The 25,082-nt window shown below is 55.7% G+C and overlaps 1 protein-coding gene across 5 annotated transcripts in view; it reads left to right on the top strand.

Annotated features, from left to right (window-relative positions):
• Positions 1–81: 81 nt before the first annotated feature.
• The window catches only part of AK8 (adenylate kinase 8), a 128,923-nt gene continuing 103,922 nt past the window's right edge, over positions 82–25,082 (top strand). For 3 of the 5 annotated variants that reach the window (XM_047768784.1, XM_047768786.1, XM_047768785.1), the window contains exons 1-5: positions 82–235; positions 2,725–2,809; positions 7,785–7,834; positions 10,881–10,994; positions 20,601–20,669. In XM_047768784.1, coding sequence (XP_047624740.1) covers positions 95–235; positions 2,725–2,809; positions 7,785–7,834; positions 10,881–10,994; positions 20,601–20,669 — 459 coding nt within the window. In that variant the 5' untranslated portion in view covers positions 82–94. Of the gene's footprint in view, positions 236–2,724; positions 2,810–7,784; positions 7,835–10,880; positions 10,995–20,600; positions 20,670–25,082 lie in introns of those variants that run through there. The other 2 variants (XM_047768783.1, XM_047768787.1) reach the window with 2 other exon arrangements.

The following is a 25,082-nucleotide window of genomic DNA, read 5'->3' as shown; positions in this document are numbered from 1 at the left end:
CGCCTGCCTGCCTGCCTGGCCGGCGGGCGGGCACGGCGCGCGCTGATGACGCGCGGCCCTAGCGACGGCGGTCCCCAGGGAGGGGCGCGCGCTGATGACGTACGACCCTAGCGACGGCGGTCACCAGGGTGCGGCCGCGCTGCACAGCGGTATGGACGCGACCACCGCCCCGCACCGCATCCCCCCGGAAATGCCCCAGTATGGGGAGGCGAACCACATCTTCGAGATGATGCAGGTGACCCGGGCACCCCCGCCCTGTCGCGACACCAGGCGGCGGCAGGGGAACCTCTTGTCGGGGTCCGGGTGCACGCAGGTGACCCCGCATCAGGAAGGGTCACGTTTGTTACCCACGAGGCCGCCCAAACTGGGGTGTTGACTCCTGTGCCGTCCTAACCCAAGGAACCCCTTGACCCCACCCAGCTGACTTTGGAGGGAGGAAAGGGGGCAGGCCATCCGGGCCAGGACTTGGTCCTGGGCGGCAGTCAGGTGAATGGTCTGGAAGAGAAGAGGTCCCTTCCTTTTCTCAGTTCCCCCATCTGTGAAATGCCAGGTTGCAAGACGTGGTCCCGTCTGCCGTCTTGGTTTCTGAGCTGGGGAGTGTCAGGGTTGAGGGTGGCACCCCCATCCTCAGGGAGGGCCACCTCCTGGGACAGCAACCCTGTGGATTGGGCAGCAGCATTTCCCACTTGGCCTTCCTTCCCAGGGCCAAGAGTTCAGGGCAGCTCCCAGCCCTTATGCTGAGTTCCTGACCTGACTGATCCACTCTCCGTGTGACCTTAGGCCAAACCACAGCCCTGCCTGTGCTCCAGGCTTCTTTTCTGCAACTGGTGGGAGTAAAGGCTTTCAGGAGCTGGACTAGAAGAACCCTCAGCCCCTCAGAGCTTCTGAGGGCCCCAGGGAAGCTAGAGCATTTGTCTGTCTGGGTGCTCGCCATCCTAGAAGCACTTTCTTAGTGATGCCCGTGACCACTTGAGCCTCTGACCAGCACACATGAGAGCACAGCTCAGACTAGGAAACCCGAGTCTCCATCCCTGCAGCAAACATAGGCTTTGTTTTGTTTTGTTTTGTCCGTGCCCACAGCATACAGAAGTTCCTGGGCTAGGGATCAGATTCTTGTCCCACTTGCGACCTACACTGGCAGCTATGGCGACTCAGGATCCTTAACCCACGGTGCGGTTCCAGGAATGGAACCTATATTCCTGTGCTTCAGAGATACCGCTGATCCTGTTAAGCCACCACAGGAACTCTTCATTTCCTTTTTTTTAACATTTTTATTTTAAACTTTTTTTTTTTTTTTTTGCCCTGGTGTGCAGCAGCTTGAAGTGGGATCTCAGTTCCCTGACAAGGATTGAACCTGGGCCACAGCAGTGAAAGCAGCGAATCCTAACCACTAGACCACCAGGGAACTCCCTAAACTAATTACAGACCCACAGGAAGTTACAAAAATAGTACATTGTTCTGGTGTACCCTTCCCCCAGCTTCCCCAGTAATAATATCTAACTGTAGTACATTGTCAAAACCAGGAAATTGACATTGGGCACAATGCTGCTAACTAGACTACATGTCTTAATTGGATTTCATCCGTTTTTGCCCTGCAAAACGTTTTTAAGGTATGAGTCTATGAAATTTTATCACTCGTCTAGATTTATATAACCATCATATTTTCATTTTAACTTAATCATTTCTTTAAATCAACCCACTTTAAAAAAATTAACTTATTTGTATCTCATCCTGAGCAGTATCCTTGAAATCATGGGTTTCATATGCTGATTTTTCTGATACACATTAGATATGCAGCTGTTTAAAAGTGAAATTAAAAATATTAATCTGTAGGCCATCTAAAATCATCTCACACCCTTTTACCGGTGATGGACAACTAGGGATCTCCTCTAGCCATGCCATTTAAGGGACAGGGAGCTGAGGCCAGAGAAGAGAAGGGACTTGCTGGTGAAATGCAGAATGGGGCTAGAACTGCCCCACTTTTCCTCTGCCCCCCAAAGGTCTGAGCCCCTCCCCGCTTGTTTCCGGGCTGAAGGATGCTCCCTAGTGCACAGCCCGGCTCCTCTCAGTTACCTGGTTCATTTCTGTGCTTTTTGCTCTGGAACCATGGAAGCTGCTTTCCCTGGGAACTAAATGGCCAGACTATCCCAGCACTATTTTCACGTCTGGCTGGGAAATATTCAGTCCCCCTCTGGAGGGGCACAGGTAGCAGTGATGGCCATGTCCCCCAGCAGACACCTGCCCTGGGTGAGGCGGTAAAGGGGCTGCAGGGGGGCTGCAGGGGCAGCACAACAGGACTTACGTAGTGGCTGTGATCGGAAGCTGTACTGCCATTGAGGCCTGAGGAAAAGTGTTCCAGGCTGAGGGAATAGCATTGCCGGCGATGAATGGCGCAGTGCGGGAGCGGGTGGGGGAGAAGGCTGGCCTGGGAGGCACAAAGGAACTGAGTGAGGGGAGAGGGCCCTGGGACTGCCTGCTCTGAGCCAGGGGCCAGGCCCCGGGAGCTCCACCTCCTTCCTGGTGCCTCCCCAGCAAAACCCACCCAGGTCCCTCCCTCACGCCTCTGCTCACCCAAGCAGGTGCCAGCTAGGGTGGGGTGCAGGGGAGCAATCAGGCCCCATCACTGGGATCCACAGTGATAGCAAGATACTGGGCCCCTGGAGTCTGGGCCCCTGGGTGCCCCTGCAGGTCTTAACCACCTGGATGTCTGCTCTGCACCCACAGAACATGCTGGAGCAGCTTCTGATCCACCAGCCCACGGACCCCATCCTGTTCATGATTGACCATTTGCAACTAGACAATGATTACGGTAAGCACTGGGCTGGGCCCCCTCCCGCTCCCCCCCCCCCCCGCTCCCCCTCCCCCTCTGTCTCCCTCCCGCCTCCTCCTGGGAGCCTCTGGGAAGGTCCTTCCGTATCTAAGGGGAGGTCAGGGCTGGGTGGGGAAAGGTTTTGCCAACTCGGGGAGGTGGTTAATTGAAAAACGCCTTAATTTCTTTTGGAGCACAGCTACCACAGATCCTCCTGCCAAGTTATTAAAATGAAACTGGCCCACAGAATCAATTATTAACGCTTCGGCACGCCCCCGCTGATGTCGCCTGTTGGGTTTATGCTCTGATCGCTCCACTTGTCAGGTGGAAGGGCGGTTTCTGGTCTGCGTAGACAGGCAGCGCTCAGATTTTCCTGATGGCCTCGTTATCGGTGCCCGTTAATGAGTTCCACAGCTCCCCAAACCTCACCCAAGCGAGCGCCGCTCGCTCGGACCCAAGGCCAGAGCCCTCGGTAGGGGGAGGGAGAGGAGGCGCTCCATCCCACGGTCGATGCACCAGGCCCGGATCGGATCGTTGCCGCCCTGTGCGAGCTGTCAGGGAGGCTGGGGTCTCGGGGCTTTGATGTTTCTTTCATTGGAGCATTAGCCGCTTTGAAGGAGCTACAGACGCACCAGTGAAGGGAGTGCCTGGTGCAGCTGAGAGGACGGGGCCTGAGGTGCCCCGCGGTGGCGCGCAGAGGCCGAGCGAGCCAGCAAGCGAGAGGATGCTGAGTAGTTTAAACGTGGTGGAAGAAGGTTTGCTGAGCCTGAGGGGGCCAGGCACACCGGGCCTCCTCCGTGAGGCCTGCCCGCGGGGCCTGAGCCGGGTCAGGGCGTGGGAGTGAGGGGCCCCGAGCAGGATGTTCCGTGTGGTTCCAAGAGCCCCAGCGGTGCCCTTTCTGAGCCCCTAGTGAGGCGGAATCGAGAAGCTGTGCTGGTTGTGAGCAGGTGTGCCGTTGGGGGGGGGGGTACGCCCTCCGGTTCTCTGGTGGGTGTGGCAGGGAGGCTCCCCGACTCTGGGGTGAGGAGCCCCCTTGCTTCCTGGCGGCCTTGCTGCAGACCCCAGCTCGCCTCCCAGGCCTCACCACGTGGCCTCTCTGCAGCGCCCTCAGCCCAGGCTCTTGGGCCCAGGCGTTGCTGAGCTCTGTTACTTGAGGGCTGCTGGGAGCATTCCGGCCTGGGTTCCAGCTGTTGTCCTGCTTCCGCCAAATCCATAAAGCAAAGCTGAGTCAAAATAAAGTAGAAGTTCAAGGCCAAATAAAGGCAAACTGAAAGTGGGGTAAGACTCAAAGAGCAAAGCGGAAGCCTGGGTGCTGGGAAGTGCGGCTCAGGGAGGCGTCCCCCCAGCCACCTACCTCCAGGGGCCCCTCCGCACCTGGCTGAACAGGTAAAGCCGGAGAGTCGGCGAGAGATCACTGCTCTCTCTCGGCCTCAGTTTCGTCCTCTGAAAGATGGGCATATCTGGTAGTTGAGATGGAGGCTGCCAAGCTCTGGCCTGGTCCCTGGCGACTGGCTAGTGACACTGTCGAAAGGGATGAGAAGGCCCTGATGCTCCTGCCGGGCTCCAGGTGGTGCCTTGTCAAGTGTCCACTTGTGCAAAGTTTAATGCGATTTTCCTAAGTTAAAACTGTATTTGAGGAGTTCCCACATGTCCCAGCAGGTTCAGGCTCCGGCGTTGTTACCGCAGTGGCTGGGGTTGCTGCTGCGGTGCAGCTTCGGTCCCTGGCCTGGGAACGTCCACGTGCCGCAGACGCGGCCCAAAACCCAACCAACCAACCACCAAACTGTACTTGCTACTAATACAACCACTTGAACTCTGGACTTGAGTGGTGGTAGCCCTTGCACCGCTGGTTTGGAAACTGCTCTCCGGGGCGCGTGTACACTTGGACCTGGAACCTCGAAGCATCGCTGGTCTCCCCACTAGAAGTTCAAGAACTGAAATTTGAAGCGCACTTCATCCTCAGCTTGTGATCTTGTTCCTCTGTGTGCCCATGTGAGTCTCAGTGTCAGGCAGCCACTCCCCCAGAATTTGCACACTCAAACGCCATCTTCCTGTTTTAGACACAACTCCCTACTCCCTACTGTCAGCTGGACAGTCGTCTTGGGCACCGGCCTTGAGCCACCTCTGCCTCCTCCTCACCCATTTCCCCACCTCCTTCCACCCTCCTCGGCGTCCCTTCCCAAGGCTGCCCTCCCTGGAACCCTTTCTCCTTTCGCCACCTTGCACCTGCTCCGTAGCTCTCCAGCAGGGTGAACACTGCAGACCCTCTTCGTTCAGCTCGAGCTGGAGGCCGGCCTCCTGTTTGTCCTCCCCCCTCACTGGTGTCGGCGATTTTGGCCCAGACGCTCAGGAAGTTGAGTCATCGGATCCCAGTAACCACTGTTTCGAGGCGTTGATGTGTTCCCACAGCCCTCTGCCCTGGCTCCCAGACCCTGGGCTGGCAGGGCTGAAGGGCGCTGAAGGATGGGGAAGGAGGCGGAAGGGTGCTGGCATATCTTTGCCCTTTGGCTCACGTCCCACCCACTTAAATGAAGAGGGAGCATCTGTGGGCTTTTCCCTCCCAGGCCAGCAAGTGAGGCAAAGACCTGGGAGAAGGAGGTCAAGGTGGGGAGGAGAAGACCATGCATCTGGGATGTCTCTAGGAGTGGGGGAAGCAGGGAGCAGTGGTCCAAGAAGAGGACTGGGGGTGAGGAGAGGCACCCTGACGTCCAGTGGGCATTTCCACTGCCCCGTGCTCGTGGGGCGGTCGGTCCTCCCTCCAGCCGGGCTCTCGAGCCCGCGCTTCCTGGGCGCGGGTGTTGGGATGGGGTTCGCTGTGACACACAGTGGCATGGCCGGTGGCTCATGTGGAGGGAGAGAAGGCTCTGGACTCACCCTGGCGAGCATGCACAGGAGGGACGAGGGGAGCCACACGGGCTGGCGGCCCCTTCACTGCCAGAAAAGCAGATTTAGTACAAAGTGAGCATTTACAGTAGCCCTGGGCAATATTAAAGCAGGCGATGGTGTGTATAATGGTATGTTTCGTTTTTTATCAAACGTTTGTCCAAGAAAGCTGTGTATTAGAGCTCCAATACCTAAGGGTTTTCTTGTGAATTTTAAATCATGCTCCTAGTTAAACCTCAAAAGGATCTGTGGATGGAAAGGTTTTTTGATTTCCTTTGAAGTGGGTTGAAGAAGTTGATTACTCTTGGCAGTCAAGCAGCCTTTTATGACGCTGTTTATAAATAATTACTCATGAGCAGGGCTGGAGTTTCAAGGTGTTAGGTTTTAAGAAACTGAAATTAATCACATAAATGTGTGCGAGAAATTAGGTGTGGAGAAAGCTGTGGATGTTCCCCTTTTAAAGCATTTTCATAGACGTGTACAATTTGGGTGCCACTTACAGGCGCCCGGAAGGGGAGGGTTTTCCCAGCAGCCTTGGAGCCTCATAAACTTTGTCAAAATGAACGTGCGACTTGGGAGGCACCTCGTTCCCCAAAAGCTCCCGGCAAGGCGCAGCCCCTTTTCCTGGGTCCCGCAGGCCCGAGTCCTGGGAGCTTCGGCAGAGGCCTGGTTGAGAGCCCAGGAGAAGTAGCAGGGCGGTGGACACACAAGCCAGATCCACACCCCCACCCCACTCCCTTCCTCTGGCTTTGGCAAGCAGCTTCTCCCCGTGGTCCGTGGTCCAAGCGAGCTCTGTGTCAACGTACCAGGCTCCTCCACCCTTGACCCCGCTCCTTGCTGCTCAAACGCTGCCCCTCCCCCCAAGCCTCCCCTGGCGCCCTGGCTTCATCTCCCCTGAGTGAGTGTCCATAGAGGCGCCTCACTGCCAGACTCATCTGTCCCCCAGGGTTGGGGCCAGGTTAGCAGGCAGAGGCCGAGGCCTGATCCCCCACCTCAGTGCTTCCCACGGTGAAGGGGACAGGTGACACGATCAAGGTGGCACCTGGGGAGGAACCAGCACAGATTCACCTGTCCAGTCACTGGGTTGTGTCTCCGGGGTTTGGACCCAAGCACACGCCTTCCAGCTCTCTTCTTCCTCTTCTTCTTCTTCTTTTTTTTTTTTTTTTTTTTTTGTCTTTCTGGCTTTTTAGGGCCGCACTCACATATGGAGGTTCCCAGGCTAGGGGTCTAATCAGAGCTGCAGCTCTCAGCCTACGCCACAGCCACAGCAATGTCAGAACTGCGTCTGTGACCTACCCCACAGCTCACGGCAATGCTGGATCCTCAACCCACCGAGCAAGGCCCGGGATGGAACCCACAACCTCATGGTTCCTAGTTGGATTCGTTTCCGCTGCACCAGGATGGGAACTCCCCAGCTCTCTTCTTAAGATGCTGGACTTTTGTCTCCCGGGGCCAGGACCTACTCACTAGTCTGGTGGTGTCTTAAGGAATTTTGCGGGTCCAAGAACCTTTCAGAGTCAGGAGAATGAAGTCGGTTGTCTCCATTAGCCTAGAAATGTCCCTATTTGAAAACAAAGCCTTTCCTATCTGGGGTTTTATACATCTGGCCCATACTCTCCAGGCTTTTCCCGTTATTTCCCTCTGTAAAGTGATGGGTGCTGGGGAATACAATTTGCTAAATAAAGAGGCATAAATACAAAAAAAAAAAAAAAGAAAACAAACCCTTGAAGGTGGATTTACATAAAATACAGCTTTATTTGAGAGCGTGTCCCCGAGACAAAGTCCCTGTTTAAAACGCTTTATGGTGTTTTGGGTCCCACCTGTTCTTGTATTTATTCGTTTGGCAAACACGTTGCCGCGTCCGCGGCCCCTTGGAGACGGAGCAGTAAACCATCTCCGTGATCGCGTAGCTGTCCACACCCAGAGAACACGTTCTTCGGAGAGCGCGGCGCCGAGCCGCCGGCTTACAAACGGCCGCGCCGCCTCCAGAGAGTGGAATCTGGGCCGGAAGGGAGGAAGTACCGCGGGCGCGGCAGAGCCGGGAGCTTGCTTTGCCGGGTCGCGCGGTGACGGCCCCCTCTCTGCTCCGCAGTGCCGAGGATCCTCGTGCTGGGCCCGCCCGCCTCGGGGAAGACCACCGTGGTAAGTGCCTCGCGTCAAGCGTTGTCCAGCCGTCATCGCTCGTCGGTCCTGCGGGGCTGCAGCCAGGCCGCCCTCCGTGAAGGTTCGGCGTGACCGGGCTTTCCTTCATCTTTGCTTTCTCCCGCTTCCCACTCTCTGGTCACAAGAGACGGTCTGTGCTCACAGCAGAAACCCTAGGAGAGAGCCAAACGAGAGACAGAGCCCCCGCCATCCAGAGATGGCGCTCTCGCCACATCCCGGGCTTGGGCACGGCTGCCCGTGCCCATCTCTGCTCACCCTGCCTTCCCTACGGCCTCAGGATACGTTTCTAGAAGTGCTGGGTCCCACAGCACGCACACCTCCAAGCTTTTGGTGTGGAATCTCCAGGTTCGCTCGTAAAATCCCAATCATGAAACGTTTTAGCCACAATGAGAGAAGCAGAGAAAGTACACCAGAAATTCGCAAGCGCCCGACCCCCAGACTTTACCGTTTATCGTTTTGCCACAGTCGCTTTGATGGTTTTCTCTCCATTGCAAGGACAGCTCAACTTGAAAGAGGCAGGGAGTACCCCTCATACTTCACTCCTTTGTGTCTCTCCTTCCTTGAAGGCAACCCCTTCCTGAAGCTGAAGCTTCATTTCATGAATGGTTTTTGTCTTTGAGCTCCTTTTTTTTTTTTTTTTTTTTTTTAAACAGCGTACCTGTGGCATATGGACGATTCCCCCCTGGGCTGGGGTTGAATCAGAGCCGCTGCCAGCTTACACCACGGCCACGCCGGATCTGAGCTGCATCTGTGGCCTACACCGCAGCTTGCGGCATTACCTGATCCTTAACCCACTGGGCAAGGCCAGGGATCGAGCCTGTATCCTCACAGAGACGCCGCTGGCTCCTTAACCTGCTGAACCGCAGCAGGAACTTCACTTTAAGCTCCTGTTTTAAGCGCCCAAACCGTCTTCAAATTTGTAGTCACCTGAGATGGAACATTCTGTTTTTTTCTTTCAAAAAACCTGGTTAGGGAACATCAGTTAACATTGGTTAAGGGTGAACCCCAAGGCCCTACTGTAGCACAGGCAGCTGTATTCAGTATCTTGTAACAACGCATAACGGAAAAGAGTCTGAAAAAGAAGAATTGTATGAATCGCTTTGCTGTGCTCGGGAAACTAACACAAGACCGTGAGTCCATTCCGTCGGCACATATCAATTCAGTACAGAAGCACTGGGGAACACCTCCTCGATGACAGTGTCACTGCTGTCGCGGCTCCTCCTGGGGCTGGGCGATGCACAGGTGTTTTCCCTGACGAGCTGGCACCTCGCTTTATTCTGAAAAGGGACGAAGATGGCTGGTGCCTACGTAAAACTACCTGCATCGCCAGGCTTTGCGGTTAGCATAGCCAGCTGTTCTGCTTATCTGTCGCCTACCTGCCTGTCCACCCATTCATCCGTTTGTCCATCTGTCTCTTTAGTCTTTCTGCTGTGTCCCTCGGGATCCGACCTTCAGCACTCACTCCCCTCTGCCATCTGCCCAGTCACTGTTTCACTGTTAGAAACCAGGGGCTCCCCGACCTCCTGGCAGTTGCTGGCATTAGCTGATGTTTCAGTCACAAGGTTTTTGGCAAAGCCACTGTCCCTGCCACTCTCCTCTGCATGGGGATGCGCCGAATCTAATGTTAGCCTAGGACGGTATGTGCTAAAATCCGAACCGACAGCCTTACGCCCTGAGATGCTGCTGACATTTCCCAGCGCAAGGAGCCTGGAGAATCAACCTTCATATCTGCCCCGGGGCACTGACTTCAGGGCCTCCTGAATCATCCCGATGCTTAAATGGTTTTTTTTTTTTTTTTTTCCCTGTCTTTCATCCTTTTAGGGCCGCACCCGGAGGTTCCCAGGCTAGGGGTGGAATCGGAGCTATAGCCACCGGCCTACACCAGAGCCACAGCAACGCCAGATCCGAGCCGCAGCTGTGACCTACACCACAGCTCACGGCAATGCTGGATCCTGAACCCACTGAGCAAGGCGGGGGATCGAACCTGCAACTTCATGGTTCCTAATTGGATTTGTTTCTGCTGCGCCACGACGGTAACACCTTTTTTTATTTTGTTTTATTTTTTATTATTTTCATTATTCATTTATTTATTTATTTTTAAATGCTTCTTAATCTTGGTATTAAGAACATTTTGTGGCATGATTATTCCTTAAAATGTATTCTTCCCTCGTTGAGTATAGTGTCGTCAATGAGCTGGCGTCCACTTGGCAGGGATAGGTCATCTCCCGAGCTTTAGGAAAGACAAACCAGTGATCATGGGTTGTGATCCCTGTTTAGCTCCTGCCCCTGTGTTTCCTGTCCTGAACCTTTCTTTTCTTTTCTTCTTTTTTTTTTTTTTTTGTCTTTTTGCCATTTCTTGGGCCACTCCCGTGGCATATGGAGGTTCCCGGGCTAGGGGTCCAATCGGAGCTGTAGCCACCGGCCTACGCCAGAGCCACCGCAACGCGGGATCCGAGCCGCGTCTGCGACCTACACCACAGCTCACGGCAACACCGGATCACTAACCCACTGAGCAAGGGCAGGGACCGAACCCGCAACCTCATGGTTCCTAGTCGGATTCGTTAACCACTGCGCCACGACGGGAACGCCCTGAACCTTTCTTAAGAACTCATGCCCAGAGTTCCCTGGTGGCTCAGTGGGTTAAGGATCTGGTGTCACTGCTGTGGTTCAGGTCGCTGCTGTGATGCGGATTTGACCCCAGGCTTGGGAACGTTTGTGTGCCCCAGGTGTATGACAAAAAGAAAGAAGAACCCACGATCTGCAGAGCTTGAGAAGGAATGTTAAGGGTGGTACAAGCGTAGGTCTTCCAGGTCTCTCGAGAGCCAGAGGCTGGCAGAAGAAGGATGGCAGACAAGCAGAGTTCTAAGGCCGGGAGGCACGTGATGGGCGTCTCTCCCTTGGCGGCCTCCTTCCAGCCAGAAGTGCGATGCTTCCCCCGGCCAGGCTTTTCTCGTAGAGTGTGGAAGGACTGGGCCCTTCATCGCTGCTCTCACAAAAATGTCCCTTTCCTCTTCCCTTTCTTCAGGCGATGTGGCTTTGCAAACATCTGCATAGCAATCTTCTCAGCGTGGAGAACTTGATAGCAAAACAGTCTTCCTCTCTGGCGGCAGGTGCCAGGCAGCATTATCAGAAATTCAAGGTAGGATGGGGAGCAGGACGGGGTGAAAGCTCCCGGGGCTTCCTCATCGCCTGCCTCCCTCAGCTGCTTTCCATTTCCTGGTGGATCAAGTGGGAGAAAAGGCTGGGGTGAAATGAGATGCAGGCAGGATGCGACAGAAGGAAGGAGAGCCTCCTCAGAGAGGGCCCCGATCCTGGTGGGCATGGGTGGGCCCTGCGGTGGGAAAGGACCACTAATGGTTTGGTACCCCTGGAGCGGCCCTGTCCCGCTCTTCTTACCGTCAGCCCATCAGGTGGGGACGGGGTCGGGGGGTGTCTCCATCCCACTGATGATGGTCCTGCGCTGGCGGGGGTTTTTTTTTTTTAATTTTTAATTTTTAATTTTTGTCTTTTTATGGCTGTACCGGCGGCGTATGGATGTGTCCAGGTTAGGGGTCGAATCGGAGCTGGAGCTGCCGGCCTACGCCACAGCCACAGCAATACCAGGTCCCAGCCACGTCTGCGACCTACACCACGGCTCATGGCAACGCTGGATCCCTAACCCACTGAGGGAGGCCAGGGATTGAACCTGTGTCCTCATGGATACTAGTCAGATTTGTTTCTGCTGAGCCACGACGGGAACTCCCTGGCAGGGGGTTGATAGGGCAGTGGCCCGGCTCTCCCAGGGGTAGAAAGACCCTGTGTGCTGTGGCTCGGGGGCACTTCCTCCCACCCCACCTGCACCCGGGCACCCCTTGGCATCCAGGAGGGCTGGGTGTCAGTTGTAAAATCCCACCAACCTATGCTTGAGAGACATTTTCATAGGGCTTGAGCGTGTCGGTGCTTTTAAATGCAGATAGAAATTTCAAAGGAACTTCTCAAAATCCCCTTTGGATTTGATTTCTTAGTGCTTTCAGGCCGATGTGACAGAGACTGGGTGGCTTGGAAGCAGAACCTGTCCCGCGGTTCTGGAGGCTGGGACGTCCAAGGTCATGGCGCCCACAGACTCAGCGTTGGGCCACAGCCGTCCTCTCACCGAAGCCTCACGTGGCGAGGGGACGAGGGGACCCTCTGGGGCCTGTTTTAGGGGCACTGATGTTTGTGAGGCTCCACCTTCACAACCTGATCGTTTCCCAAAGGCCCCTCCCGACGCCGTCACCTTGAGGGATGGGGTTTCCCTGCGTGAACCTGGGGGCACCAGCACTCAGACCAGGGCAGCGGGGTGCTCCCTCAGGCATTCTTCAGCCGCACCCCGGCTTTCCCTGGGTGTTTGTGGTGGGGGACGGCTGGCGCGAGCCTTTCCGGGCCTTCCGTCCTCCCCTCGCCGCCTCCGTGCTGTGCTGTGACTGCGGAGGCCGAGGCACTGCCTAGGGCCAGGGCAGGGCTCGGGCCTCATCGGGGCCGCCCAGGGCTGGTCTCCCGCCCGTCTCTGGTCATCCTTCCTCCAAGAACTTGGAGGGAAGCTCCCAGGCCTGGTGGGCTGCCAGTGAGTGATGGCCGGCCACGTGGCCCTCAGCCCTTGGTTGCAAGTGGCAGAGACGTCCCAGGCTGCCCTGGCAGAAGGGAATCTGAAGGGGACAAGGGGCTCCCAGCCCTGGTAGAAGACCCTCCTGGGCTCTGTGGGCAGGAGCCGGGCCGCACCCTTGGCCCCCTCTGCCCTTTGAGGCCCCTCGCCTTTTGTCTCCGTTCTCTCCGCCACTCTCTCCTCCTCGGCTGCTCATGACCTCCACCCTGGTTCCGGTTCCCGGGTCTTCGGTTCCGACCCCCCACAAGGGCCGCTCCAAGGCCAGATTTCCAGAAAAGGGATCCGCGTGGGCCAGCTGGTGCGGTGTCCGCAGAGCCAGGCTGGGCAAGGCGCACGGCCATGGCCAGGAAGGCCGGGTAGGGTGACGGCCGCTCCCGCAGAGGAGGGGTGTCGCTCCCGCAGACTCCCAGCCTGAAGTTTGCCCATAGAGACCGTTCGATGGAAGAGAAGGAAGACCTTGTTTGGCAGGGTCACTGCCACGTGCCCTCCTAAATGGTGAGCCAGTTTTAGAGCTGCTTAATCCAGAGCACTTCCCGACCCCACGGGGCCTGGCCGGTGCTCTCGGGGACTGGCGGGGGTGGTGTGGGGGGCACGTGATGGCCCTGCCCCGCTCCCACCATCTCGCAGGGGTCAGAGTGCACAGCTCTAGTTTGGGGGAGACCAACTTTGGGGGTTAGGACTATGGTTTGGGAAAGGAAGTGGTTGTCTCATTTTCTGCAAAAGATGAGCTTTTCGGGGTGGAGGGGGGCAGGCTTATTTCTAGGATGAGGATGCTTTTATTAGGTTTATAAAATTCAACAGAGAGGAGGGAGTTTAAGGAAATTCCTCCTGGGTTTCATTACTCTAATTATCAGCATATTTCAGACCACATCGAAGTGCTTTCAAGGGTGGCTTGTTGGGGTTCTTTGGTTTGGAAGTGTGGGTGGAGGGAAGCTGGAAGGCCGGGACATCAGGGCTGATCAAGGAGTGAAATGGTCTGAGGAGCTGAGACGGGCGTGTGGTCTTGCCGCAGACGCCCGGCAAGGCCGCTCATTAAGTGCTGTCTGTAAAGCTTCTGCTGATTTGGAGCCTTTATGGCTCTTTTTGCAGCAGTGATACCTTCCAATAACGTGCTTCTCTCCCTTAATCTGGCTCTGCCTCCTACACAGAAGCCTCTTGTATCGCAGGCGTTAACCAGGACATACCATCTTCGGAATTTCCCAACGATTTCTTTCTTTCTTTCTTTCTTAAGGGCTGCTCCCTAGGCATAGGAGGTTCCCAGGCTAGGGGTCCAGTTGGAGCTACAGCTGCTTCTACGCCACAGCCATAGCAATGTCAGATCCAAGCTGCGTCTGCGACCTACACCACAGCTCACGGCAACGCCGGATCCTTAACCCACTGAGTGAGGCCAGGGATCGAACCTGCAACCTCATGGTTCCTAGTCAGATTCATTTCCGTTGTGCCACCACAGGAACTCCCCGAACGATTTCTGAAATACTTCCTAATCACCTCCTGTATGTCCAGCACCACCCTGCTGTGCCATGGGAGACCCGAAATTGAATTCCTTCTCTTTGCCCCTGGGAACTTCTAGCCAGTGGGGGACACCGAGGATACCCCACCCAGGAGGCAGGGCCAGGAATCCCTCACGCTTGCTTGACAAATTCATTTATTCATCGAGTGTTCTATGAGCACCTGCTATGCCCCGGGCATGGCTGTGGGCTGGGAAGGTTTAGGGGCTCCGTGGAGCCGTCACCACGGTCATGCTTAGCAATGATATAGCAGAACCCAGAATCTGACCAAGGACCCCAAAACTCACATGGGCAGGCATCGCTGGAGGGCGCTAGGCGTTCAAGGTGGCTGGGGACGGGAACCAGCTCTTTGGTTGGTTTGTTTCTGGCTTTGCGCTGAGATGCTGTAAAGATGCTCGGGAGCAGTGAGAATGTATAAGGACCGTCGCTGCTGCCCCTGGCTTCAACCAGCTCCGGCTCCCAGACGCCCCATCTCCCTGTTCCCAGATTACTTGAAGGCCAACCCATGTGGCGTGCCAATTCCTCCATCAGTGTCTTGGTTGATACCTGCTGAGAGGCTGAACGTACAACGGCCAGGCCATATATAAAAACAGATCTCTGGGAGTTCCCTTGGTGGAACAGCAAGTTAAGGATTGGGCATTCTCTGACTGCTGTGGCTTGGGTTCGATTCCTGGCCTGGAGCTTCTGCATGCTTCAGGCGAGGCCGGGGTTGTGGGGGGTAGATCTCTGACCCACAGCCTGCGGTAACCTGCCCAGGAAGCCAGTGGCTGGAAGTCAGACTTGGCAGAGTCAGACTGTGCTTCGAGTTCAGCCCAGGGTTGTCAACAGTAACCCCGTGACTCCTGGTCCCAAGTGGCCAGGACTTGTTTACTGTTCAACTGCCAGCTTCCCTAACCTTTGTCCCCAGTACCCTCCCCTAACCAAGTGCACAGGACGCCCTGCTTCCAGCTGGCTGCCTCTGGTGTCTCCACCTGAAGCCTCCTTTTCACCATAAAGCTATTCCTTTTGTCTCCTTGCCTTTAGTGTCTGCCAGACACAGTGGGGCTGGCCAGCTCCCTCGCTGGAGCGACCGCTGACTACAGTCTGCTTTCCTCACTCTGCACCCCAGAAGATAATGGAACCTCTTAATCACTCACACACACACACACACACACACACACACACACACGCACGCACACACGCACACACGCGTTGACTCGCCTAGAAAACTTAGCAATATTTCTTCAGTGTCCACTCGGGGGGTCCCACGGTCTTCAGCCCCTCCCAGACTCAGCCTGGGCCCAGAGCGCTCGCGGAACTCCTCCCGGGAGCTGTGTCCTGCCTCCTCTCCAAGCCCACCGAGGCCGCCTTTGCGCCCTGGGGCTCCCCTCTAAGTTAGCTGGATTTCACCTGCTCTGTCAAGTCCACGATCCCCATCTGCTTCCTGCAGTCCAGTCTCTGAGCCTGCCATCCGATTCACCATCACAGACACCGCCGGACGGCTCCGGTGGGCCCCGCGGGTGGGGGTGCGGTGTCTCGGGTGCTGGCCCTGCACGTGCATGAGCCGGAGCCTGAGTCCCACCTCCCTTTGGCCCAGGGCTCCTGGAAAGCTTCCGCCCGGCCCAGGCCCCTCTGGGAGGTTAGGCCACACAAAACCTAGTGCTGCTGGGGTCTGATCCCAGGAGGTGATAGGGAGGAGAAGAGGTGCCATGGGGGAGGATACCGCTTTGCAGCAGGAGTGGGGTGTGGTCGCTCTGGAGGGTTTTAGATTTCTACTAGAAAACGCCAAAAAGGAGAGAAAAGCTTTATTATTGAAGTCCCTGCAGGAAGCATACGTATCTGTACGTTTAAAACTGCCCATTCCAGAGACGAGCCACTGAGGGGCATGTTAGCCTCTCCTGGCCCCTCTCGTCTTTTCCAGTCTGAGTGCCTGGACGTGGGGGGCCGGGCATCTGGATTTAAACACGCTCCCTAGGGAATTCTCGCGGGTCAGCTGGGAACATACCCAGGTGCTATTCCCCTTTCCCATGGCAGTTCTTACTTTTCCAGCACAATTATTGCTAAATCAAGGTTTCTTTGGAAGGCAGCTGTTGCATTAGGGCGGAATGGCCTGTGTTTTTTTGTTTGCGTTTTTCTTTTTTGGCCTCCCTGCAGCATATGGAGTTCGCAGGCCAGGGATTAGATCGGAGCCGAAGTTGCAGCAATGCGGGATCCTCTAACCCACTGGGCCGGGCCAGGGATTGAACCTGTATCCAGGCGTTGCAGAGACACCACTGATCCCATTGTGCCACAGTGGGGACTCCATGCTTATTGAATGAATAAATACCCTGTGCTTCAAAGGCTGGTCAGACCAGAAGGAACCAAAGCTGGATTCTTCCTAACTTTAATTCCATTTAAAAATTAGGAATCTGGGAGTTCCCGTCGTGGTGCAGTGGAAATGAATCCGGCTGGTAACCGTGAGGCTGCGGGTTCAATCCCTGACCTTGCTCAGCAAGTTAAGGATCCGGCACTGCTGTGAGCTGTGATGTAGGTTGCAGATGCGGCTTGGATCCTGTGTTGCTGTGGGTGTGGTGTAGGATGGCAGCTGTGACTCTGATTCGACCCCTAGCCTGGGAACCTCCGTATGCTGGGGGTGTGGCCCTAAAAAGCAAAAAATAAAAACAGTGAAAATTAGGAGTGTAATGTCACCCGATGTCCCCAAGTGCCCAGTTGTCGGTCACCATTTTCTTTACTATCTGGGTAACAGCACCCCTGTCCTTATCCTGCCCCGTGGACACAGACGCGCCGTCCCCTGCAGGTGGTTCCTAGGACCTCTGGGGTTGCCCTTCGGTTCTGCTTCCACGTCCTCGGGATTGTCTCTGTCCCCTGCGGCCCCTACGCCTCCCTTCTCGCCGCTCCCCATCCTGAAGGCCCCCCGAGATGGCCTGGGGAGCTCTGTCCCTCGCTATCGGCCCCGAGGCCCTGGCGCCGAGCAGGCCTTTGTGGAGGGTTTGGGGCCCTGGAGGTAGTTACAGCCCAGGATGTGGCCGATCCCCCTGAGGACCAGTCTCCGTGGCGCCTTTGAAAGTTCACTGCCCTTGGAGTTCCCGTTGTGGCTCAGCAGGTTAAGAACCTGACTCGTATCCATGAGGACGCAGGTTTGATCCCCGGTCTCGCTCAGTGGGTTGGGGACCCGGTATTGGCGTAAGCTGGGGTGTAGGTTGCAGATATGGCTCGCATCCTGTGTGGCTGTGGCATAGACCACAGCTCTAGCTCCAATTTGACCCCTAGCCTGGGAACTTCCATAGGCCATGGGTTTAGCCCTAAAAAGAAAAAAAAAAAAGAGAGAGAGAAAGTTTGCCACCCTTTGCCACTGTGGGGTCTCGCTTCCGGGTCACCCCCCTCTACAGGCCTGCCACGCGCCCTGTGGTGGGGTCCTTGCTCTTCCTTCAAAGCCTCACGTCCCCTGTCCTGCCCTCAGAACCGGGAGAGCTACTGCCATCTAAACCGTGTGCCGGCCCCGGGAAGCAGCAAGGACTTTGAAATGAGAGTTGTCTTTAAAGGATTCTCTGATCAGTTCTTAAGTGAGCTCAAGCCCAGTCCAGGCACCCCCCTCCCGCCCCCCCCGCCCCCCCCCCGCCCCCCCACCAGCAGCCCCTTTATGGGCAAAGGGGTGGGAGTTGGGCAGACCCAGAATCTTCCCCCTTCCTCTCCCTGCTCTGCTCCAGACACATGTTCATACTGTCAATCAAAATACCTACAGCTCCTGACACAGGACGTCAGAGCCCCTGAGGCTGGGGCCACGCGGACTCCTGTCATCCTGGGGAGGAAGCCCAGGCTTGGGGGCATTCAGAGGCGTCCGGGCGCAGAACCAGGGCCCGAGCCTCCACACCTGGCTGCTCTCTGGGACAGGGCAGCACCTCTGTGCTTCACAGGCCAGCAGTTCTGTCCTGGCCCGGGTGCTGGGCGCTGGAAGGAGAAGAAAGGTCCACATTGAAGCCAGTTCTCGGTGACCAGCAGGGGTGCACCGGGCTCCATTAGTTTGTCCCGTTTCTCCCTAAAAGCCAGCTTTGGGGGCTGGGATGGGAGGGCATGGCAGAAGCCTGGAAGGAGGGAGCCTGATTCCTACAAAGACAGTTTGGCAGGACTCTGAGAAGCGGCCCCCGGGAAGCCCCCGCCGCTGATGTGACACATCAAAGCTGGCACTGAGACAGCGCAGAGGCAGGGAGCTGCGGGGGGCGCCCGCGAGGGGCCGCGCTCAAAGTCGCCGGGCTGTCCCCTGCCGTGTGGACCGCGGGGGGTGCTGCGCTTTTCCTGGACCTGTCGCCTTTCAACCCGTGTGTTCTTTGACTGGCTTGCACCCTCCCCCACGCCCCCCACCCCGCATCCCAGTACCTGTTTGAATGCTGCCTCCCCGATGGGTGTTGTCAGGAAAGGGAGAGGAATCTCGGGAAACCCGCCTCGCGATGGAAACGGCTCTGCCTGGGGCCGGCAGGGGACACGTGGGGACAGGAAGGGACAGAAGTGATGTGGGGGAAGGGGCAGGGCTGCCCCCTGGCCCGGTCCCCCGGCCCCCCTCCTGGCCTGGAGCACCTGGGAGAGCCGAGCGATGTGGGCCACCAGCAACTTCTTCCACGCAGGGCAGGCTCCTGGGTGCTTGAGTTTGCTGAAGACAGTGGTCCTCCAGGTGTGGTCCTCGGACCGGCATCCTCAGCCTCACCCAAAACCTGCTAGAAAGGCTTCTCAGCCTCACCCCACACGTGCCGAGTCAGAAATCTCGGGGCGGGGCCTGTGATCTGTGCTGTAACAGGCTTTTCTGGAATCAGGTTGATCTAAGTTGAGAACTGCTGGCTTAAGCAGGCAGTTGGCAGAGGAGAGGCGTAAGGACATGGAGGTGTCTTAGGAGGTAGTGAAGCCGGACCCTCTGGCCACTGGCCAGCCTCCCTCTTGCCTTTGGCCTCCTCTTTTCTCCCCATGTCCTTCATTCTCTCTCCCACTCGCTCTTGCTGTCCACCTTGTAGAAGCCACAGAGGCCCCATAACTTTCAAGGGGACACAGTACCAGATCCCACAGAGGTGCCCCCTCCTTTATCCTCTTGCTGTCCGCTCTTTCTCTTCCGACGTCCCATCCAGTGGCTCCTGGAAGAGCCATTCTCAAGCCGAGAGCCCTGTTTCTCTCTCTCTCTCTCTCTCTTTCTCTCGTGCTGGTTTTATTCCCTTATACTCTCCTTATACCTGCAAAGTGGCTGCTGCAGCTCCAGCTCTCCCATCCTCTCAGCTTTGGATCCATTGGAAAGCAAGGTTCCTGTCCCCAGTGACTGCACTCACGTCCCAGGCCTGATTCTCATTCACCGGGACTGGGACCGGGGCAGCCCCTGCAGCTTTATCAGTGGCCCGGGTGGGCTGTGCTGACCCACTGGGACCAGTGAGGGCCTCCCTGCGGATCTGAGGACGGGCTTGACCCCACAGAGACCATCAAAGCTGAAGGGCCAGAGAGTGCCTCCCCAGAGGAGCTGTGGGGGACTGCGTTACCGGAGGCCGGGTGCGGGGATGCTGGGGGGGTAATACAAGCAGACGCTGCAGTGGTGACACTCACTTCTGCTGGCGCAGCGTGTGAGGCCCAAAGAGGTCAAGATCCAAGGTAGCTCAGCTGGCTGGAGGGGCGGCCTCCGTTACATAGGCAAGAGGTGGGAGTTTGGCTGAGAATGGAGCCAGCCTGGGGCAGGGGCTGGGGGCTGAGCCCTAATGCGGAAGGGGAGCCTCTGCCGTGCGTGGGAAGGGCTGTCCTGGCGGCCCCGCGCCCGGCAGCGAGCTCCTGTGTTTGGAATTTTTTTGGACCCCCATCTTTTTTTTTTTTTTTTGTCTTTTTGCCATTTATTGGGCTGTTCCCACGGCATATGGAGGTTTCCAGGCTAGGGGTTGAATCGGAGCTGTAGCTGCCAGCCTACCCCAGAGCCACAGCAACGCGGGGTCCGAGCTGCGTCTGCAGCCTACACCACAGCTCGCGGCAATGCCGGATCCTTAACCCACTGAGCAAGGCCAGGGACCGAACCCTCAACCTCATGGTTCCTAGTCGGATTCATTAACCACTGAGCCATGATGGGCACGGAACGTGGGGATGGGAAGACGTGCCCGGTCGGCTCCCTCGTGTACACCAGTGTCTGGGGGACACAAATAAGACTCAGTCCCCTTCCTCCACGGACTTTGAAACTTTCTGGGGACACAGACATGTGGGTAGGCCCCGGAGGGCTGTGCGGTTAGGGCAGTCACAGAGGTGACATCCAGGATTACGCGGAGGGTCAGGGAGCAGGCTCCGAGGGCGCCTGGAGTCACTGGGGTGGCGCTGGAGGAGAGCGTCTGGGCGGGGGACAGGAGAAGCAGGAGTTGGAGGTGGCGGGGTCGGGGGGTGTCCACGGAGGAGGAGCCCCATGCAGACTGGGGCTGGGGGAGGGGTGGGCAGCAGAGGGGGCATGAAGGCAGGGCCACAGGGAGGGCCTGGGCTTTACCGAGGCTCCAGGGCGCTAGGGACCTGGAGAGGCTTCGTGTCCAAAGGGCCGGGTCCTCAGTCCTCAGCAGAGCCCGCTGGCTGGCCAGCTCTGTGTCTCTTTGAGCTCAGCTCCGAAGGCCAGGCCCTCATTCTTGTGTCACCTTCCCTTTAGACGCTGCCCAGCGGGCTGCTCGTCAGGCTGGTCCAGGCACGTCTGCGGGAAGAGGACTGCGTCACGCGGGTGAGAAGCGCTGCGGGGAGCCAGCGGGCTCCGGGGAGGTGGGGGCTCCGTTGCCTGGGGAGGAAGGGTGTGGGGTGTGCGTTTACATCCTGAGACGTTTACATCCAGAGACGACCTGCCGAGAAGGGTAAGAAGCAACACTGTGAAACTCGGTGCGGGTCAGTGTGGCCGTGGGTTTCTCCCTGGATGGAGGAAAAATCCGGTGGCCTCTGGCGAGTCCATCAAGCTTCCTGTGGGAAAGAGCTGACCCCCGTCCGCCCCCCGGCGGAGTCACAGGAGAGCCTGTAAGGGAAGGACAGTCACAGAAGTGTGGGGAGTCAAGGCCGCCAGCAAGCGCTGGTGAGGAGCCCCTGGGCCTGGAGGGGCCGGGCGACAGTTAGGGGGACCCCAGCTCTCCTTCCAGCCTCTGATCTCTCCCCAGAGCCCTCGTCCACCAGACCCAAGGAAGCCGGAGGGCAGGGGTCCAGGCAGGGCAGTCGTGGAGGTCAGTCTCCTGGGGCACGGGCAGGGTTGTGATGTGGTTTATAATAAGAACTACATGAGTTCCTGTCATGGCTCAGCGGTCACAAACCCACTGGTATCCATGAGGACGCGGGTTTGATCCCTGGCCTCGCTTAGTGGGTAAAGGATTTGATGATGTTGTTGCGAGCTAGGGTGTGGGTCACAGATGCGGCTTGGATCCTGTGGCTGTGGCCATGGCCGTGGCCGGCAGCTATAGCTCTGATTCAACCCCTAGCGTGGGAACCTCCATATGCCGCAGGTGCAGCCTGAAAAAGAAAAAGAAAAAAAAAGGAGTACATATTTGGTCTTCATCCACTCTGTCAATTGTTTGAACTTTTTTTAATGTCCCATTTAAAGTGTTCCCTTGTGTTTTTTCTCTATCTCTCTGTAGGATTTTTTTGATTTTGGTTTTGGTTTTAGTGGATGGCCTGTAATTACAATACACAGACTTGGATTTCCAGTCTAAATATTTAAAATCGTCAGCATTTCACCATTTCAAGCAGAACGTGCAGTATAGTATCTTTCCCCGCCTCTCTTCATGCTCTCCTGTCTTGTGTGTTACAGCCATACGCGTTGAAAATCTCATCAGGCAAGCGTTATCATTTTTGCTTTTAATCATCACACACACTTTATTTTATCTGTATGTTTTTTGGCCATGTTCACGGCTTGTGGAAGTTGCTGGGCCAGGAATTGAACCCACGCTACAGCAGTGATGACGTCGAATCCTGAATGGCCAGGCCACCAGGGAACTCCCTCAGACATACTCTAGGAACGGAGGAGGAGAAGAGTTTGTTGTATTTCTCTAAGGATTCACCACTGCTCTTGTCCTCCCTTCATTCCCAGTGTTCTGAAAGTCCTTTCTGTCTGAAAAACTTCTTCCAGCAGTTTTTCTAGAGTAGGTCTGCTGGCAGTGAATTCTCCTGGTTTTCCTTCGTCTGAGAACGTCTGTATTTTGCCTTCATTCCTGAAGGATGTTTCTTTCTGGATTCAGATTTCTAGATTGGCAGTTTTTCTTCTCAGCATTTTATGCATGTCCCACTTTGGCACTGCAGTTTCTGTGAAAATCCATAGGCCTTCAGACTCTTGTAAATAATGCATCCTTTTTCTCTTGCTGCTTTCAAGATGGTTTTCTTTGGTCTTAATTTTCAGCCATTTAATTACACTTTGTCTAGGTGGGAGTTTCTTTGGATTTATTCTTTGTGGGGTTTGCTGAGTTTCTTGAATTGATATGTATGTTTTTTTTCTCCAACCTTGGGAAGTTTTCAGCCATTGTTTCTTCAAATATTTGTCTGCACCATTCTCTTCCTGCTCTTGCAGGACTCCACTGGCATGAGAGTCAGACCCTTCCTTCTTCCCTCGTGGGTCCCTGAAGCTCTATTCTTTTTTTTTTTTTTCTAATTTTTTTCTCTGTTGATAGATTTGATAATTTTTATTGAACTACTTCAGCCCCATTAAATATTTTCTCTCTCATCTCCATTCTACTATTGAGCCCTTCCAGTGAGTTTTTAAATTTTTTTGTTTTTTCGGCTGCACCTGAAGCATGTGGAAGTTCCAGGGCCAGGGATTGAACCTGTGCCACAGCTGTGACAATGCTGAGTTCTTAACCCACTGTGCCACCTGGGAACTCCGGTGAGTTTTAAATTGTGATTGCTGTACTTTTCAGTCCTAAACATTCCGTTTGGTTCTTTCAATCTTCTGTTTCTTGGCGGAGGCTTTCCGTGTTCCATTTCCTGAGAGCTTTGTCGTGGTGATGAGTGTTTTAAAAGTGACCGCTTCAGTGTCTTGTCTGATGATTCCAGCGCTCATCGTGTTGGTAGTAATACATGATGTCTTTCCCCTGTGCGCTGAAATGTCCCCGCTTCTCCCTGTGCTAAATAATTTTGTGTCTTGGGCATTCAAAATACTGCTCTGAGACTCTGGGTCTGGTTTGAATGCTGTGGCAAAGGGTGATAGTTTTGTGGTAGCAGGTGGCTAGGCTCAGGTCACCAGTTCTAACCACCTCCTGTGGGCTGCAGTTTCCACCTGAGCTCTGTTCTCCAGCCTTTGCGGTACCGTGTGGGTCTCTGCAGCCCTGTGCCGTGTGGGTGCCACTCAGTGGGGCCCGGGCTGTGGTCAGTGCCATCCCTCACTTCTGTCTTTGAAAGGCTGTCTGGGGTCAGACCCATGCCTGCCCAGTGCATGGCTGAGCCAGAAGCCCATAAGCAGCTTTGTCTGGTTGCTCTCCTGAGCTCCCCTCTTGGCCCTCTTCTTGGTCACCTCCAGGGACACTCTTTTTGGTCTTCCGGCCAGAAAGCTGGGACTTGATCTACCTGTCTCTGTCACAGGCTTCCTGTGACATACTTGTGACCAGGGCCAAGTGGTGGGAGGCCAGAGAGAGGAAGTATTCGTGGGGCTTTGCTCTGTTCTCTAGGGGCTGGAGAGGAAGGGTCCCCTGCACCCTCAGAGTCCCAGGCCCCTCAGGCCCCCTTTGTCACTGCTCCTACAGCTGGGTGGCCTCAAGGTGGGAGACAAGAAAACGGCTCATGGCAACCCCCCCACTCTCTCTGAGTGTTCCCTTTTTCATTAAAGTGTTTCGATTTGCAGTGTTGTGCTAATTGCTGTTGTACAGCAAAGCGGCTTAGTTATATACATACATTGTTTTCTGAAATATTCCTTTCTGTTAAGGGCTGTCTCCTGAGAGTGGGTACGGTTCCCCGCACTCTACAGCAGGACCTCACTGTCTAGTCATTCCGCATGTAACAGTTTGCATCTGCTACCCCAGACTCCCCGTCCATCCCACACCCTGCCCCTGCCCCTCGGCAACCACAGATCTGTTCAAGAGGCCTTACTGCTCAGGCCAGAAATAGCGGCTCCTGGGATTTCCTGGAGTGGCTCAGTGGTTAACAATCCCAACTGGGATCCATGAGGATGCGGGTTCGATCCCTGGCCTCGCTCAGTGGGTTAAGGATCCTGTGTTGCCGCGAGCTGTGGGGTAGGTTGCAGATGCAGCTCGGATCCTGTGTTGCTCTGGTTGTGGAGGTGCGGCTATAGCTCTGATTCGACCCCTAGCCTGGGAACTTCCATATGTCAGGGGCCGGCCCTAAGAAAAAAAGAAAAGAAAGAAATAGCGGCTCCTGACCCAGTCTCTGTTCCTGCCCATCTCAGGTTTCAGGCTGCCTGGAGAGACCAGGCTAGGGACCGGTTGGGTGGCATCTTGAATTTTGGTCTTCTTCCCCAGGTCCCCTACTACCATATAAGTTGAGTCCTCAAATAGCTGTCCCTTGTGTTCTGTCCATGCATTATAGCTGCTTTCATGGGCTGGGCTTACTCTGTCTTGCCCAGAACTAGAAATTGTGTGCTTTTTAAAAAACACACATGTGTGGGAGTTCCCGTCGTGGCGCAGTGGTTAACGAATCTGACTAGGAACCATGAGGTTGCGGGTTCGGTCCCTGCCCTTGCTCAGTGGGTTAACGATCCGGCGTTGCCGTGAGCTGTGGTGTAGGTTGTAGACACGGCTCGGATCCCGAGTTGCTGTGGCTCTGGCGTAGGCTGGGGGCTACAGCTCCAATTTGACCCCTAGCCTGAGAACCTCCATATGCCGTGGGAGCGGCCCAAGAAATAGCAAAGGACAAAAATAAATAAATAAATAAATAAGTAAGTAAATAAAAAACCCACACATGTATCTTTTTTTTTTTTTTGGTCTTTTTGCCTTTTCGAGGGCCGCTTCCCGAAGCATATGGAGGTTCCCAGGCTAGGGGTCTAATCATAGCTGTAGCTGCCGGCCTACGCCACAGCTCACGGCAATGCTGGATCCTTAACCCACTGAACAAGGCCAGGGACCGAACCGGCAACCTCATGTTCCTGGTTGGACTCGTTAACCACTGTGCCACGACGGGAACTCCAAACACACATGTATCTTTGAAAGATGTATGT

Source organism: Phacochoerus africanus, chromosome 2, assembly GCF_016906955.1.
Source record: "Phacochoerus africanus isolate WHEZ1 chromosome 2, ROS_Pafr_v1, whole genome shotgun sequence".
Taxonomy (NCBI): Eukaryota; Metazoa; Chordata; class Mammalia; order Artiodactyla; family Suidae; genus Phacochoerus; species Phacochoerus africanus.
Note: the sequence above shows the minus strand (reverse complement) of the source record. Positions and strands in the feature narration are given on the sequence as shown.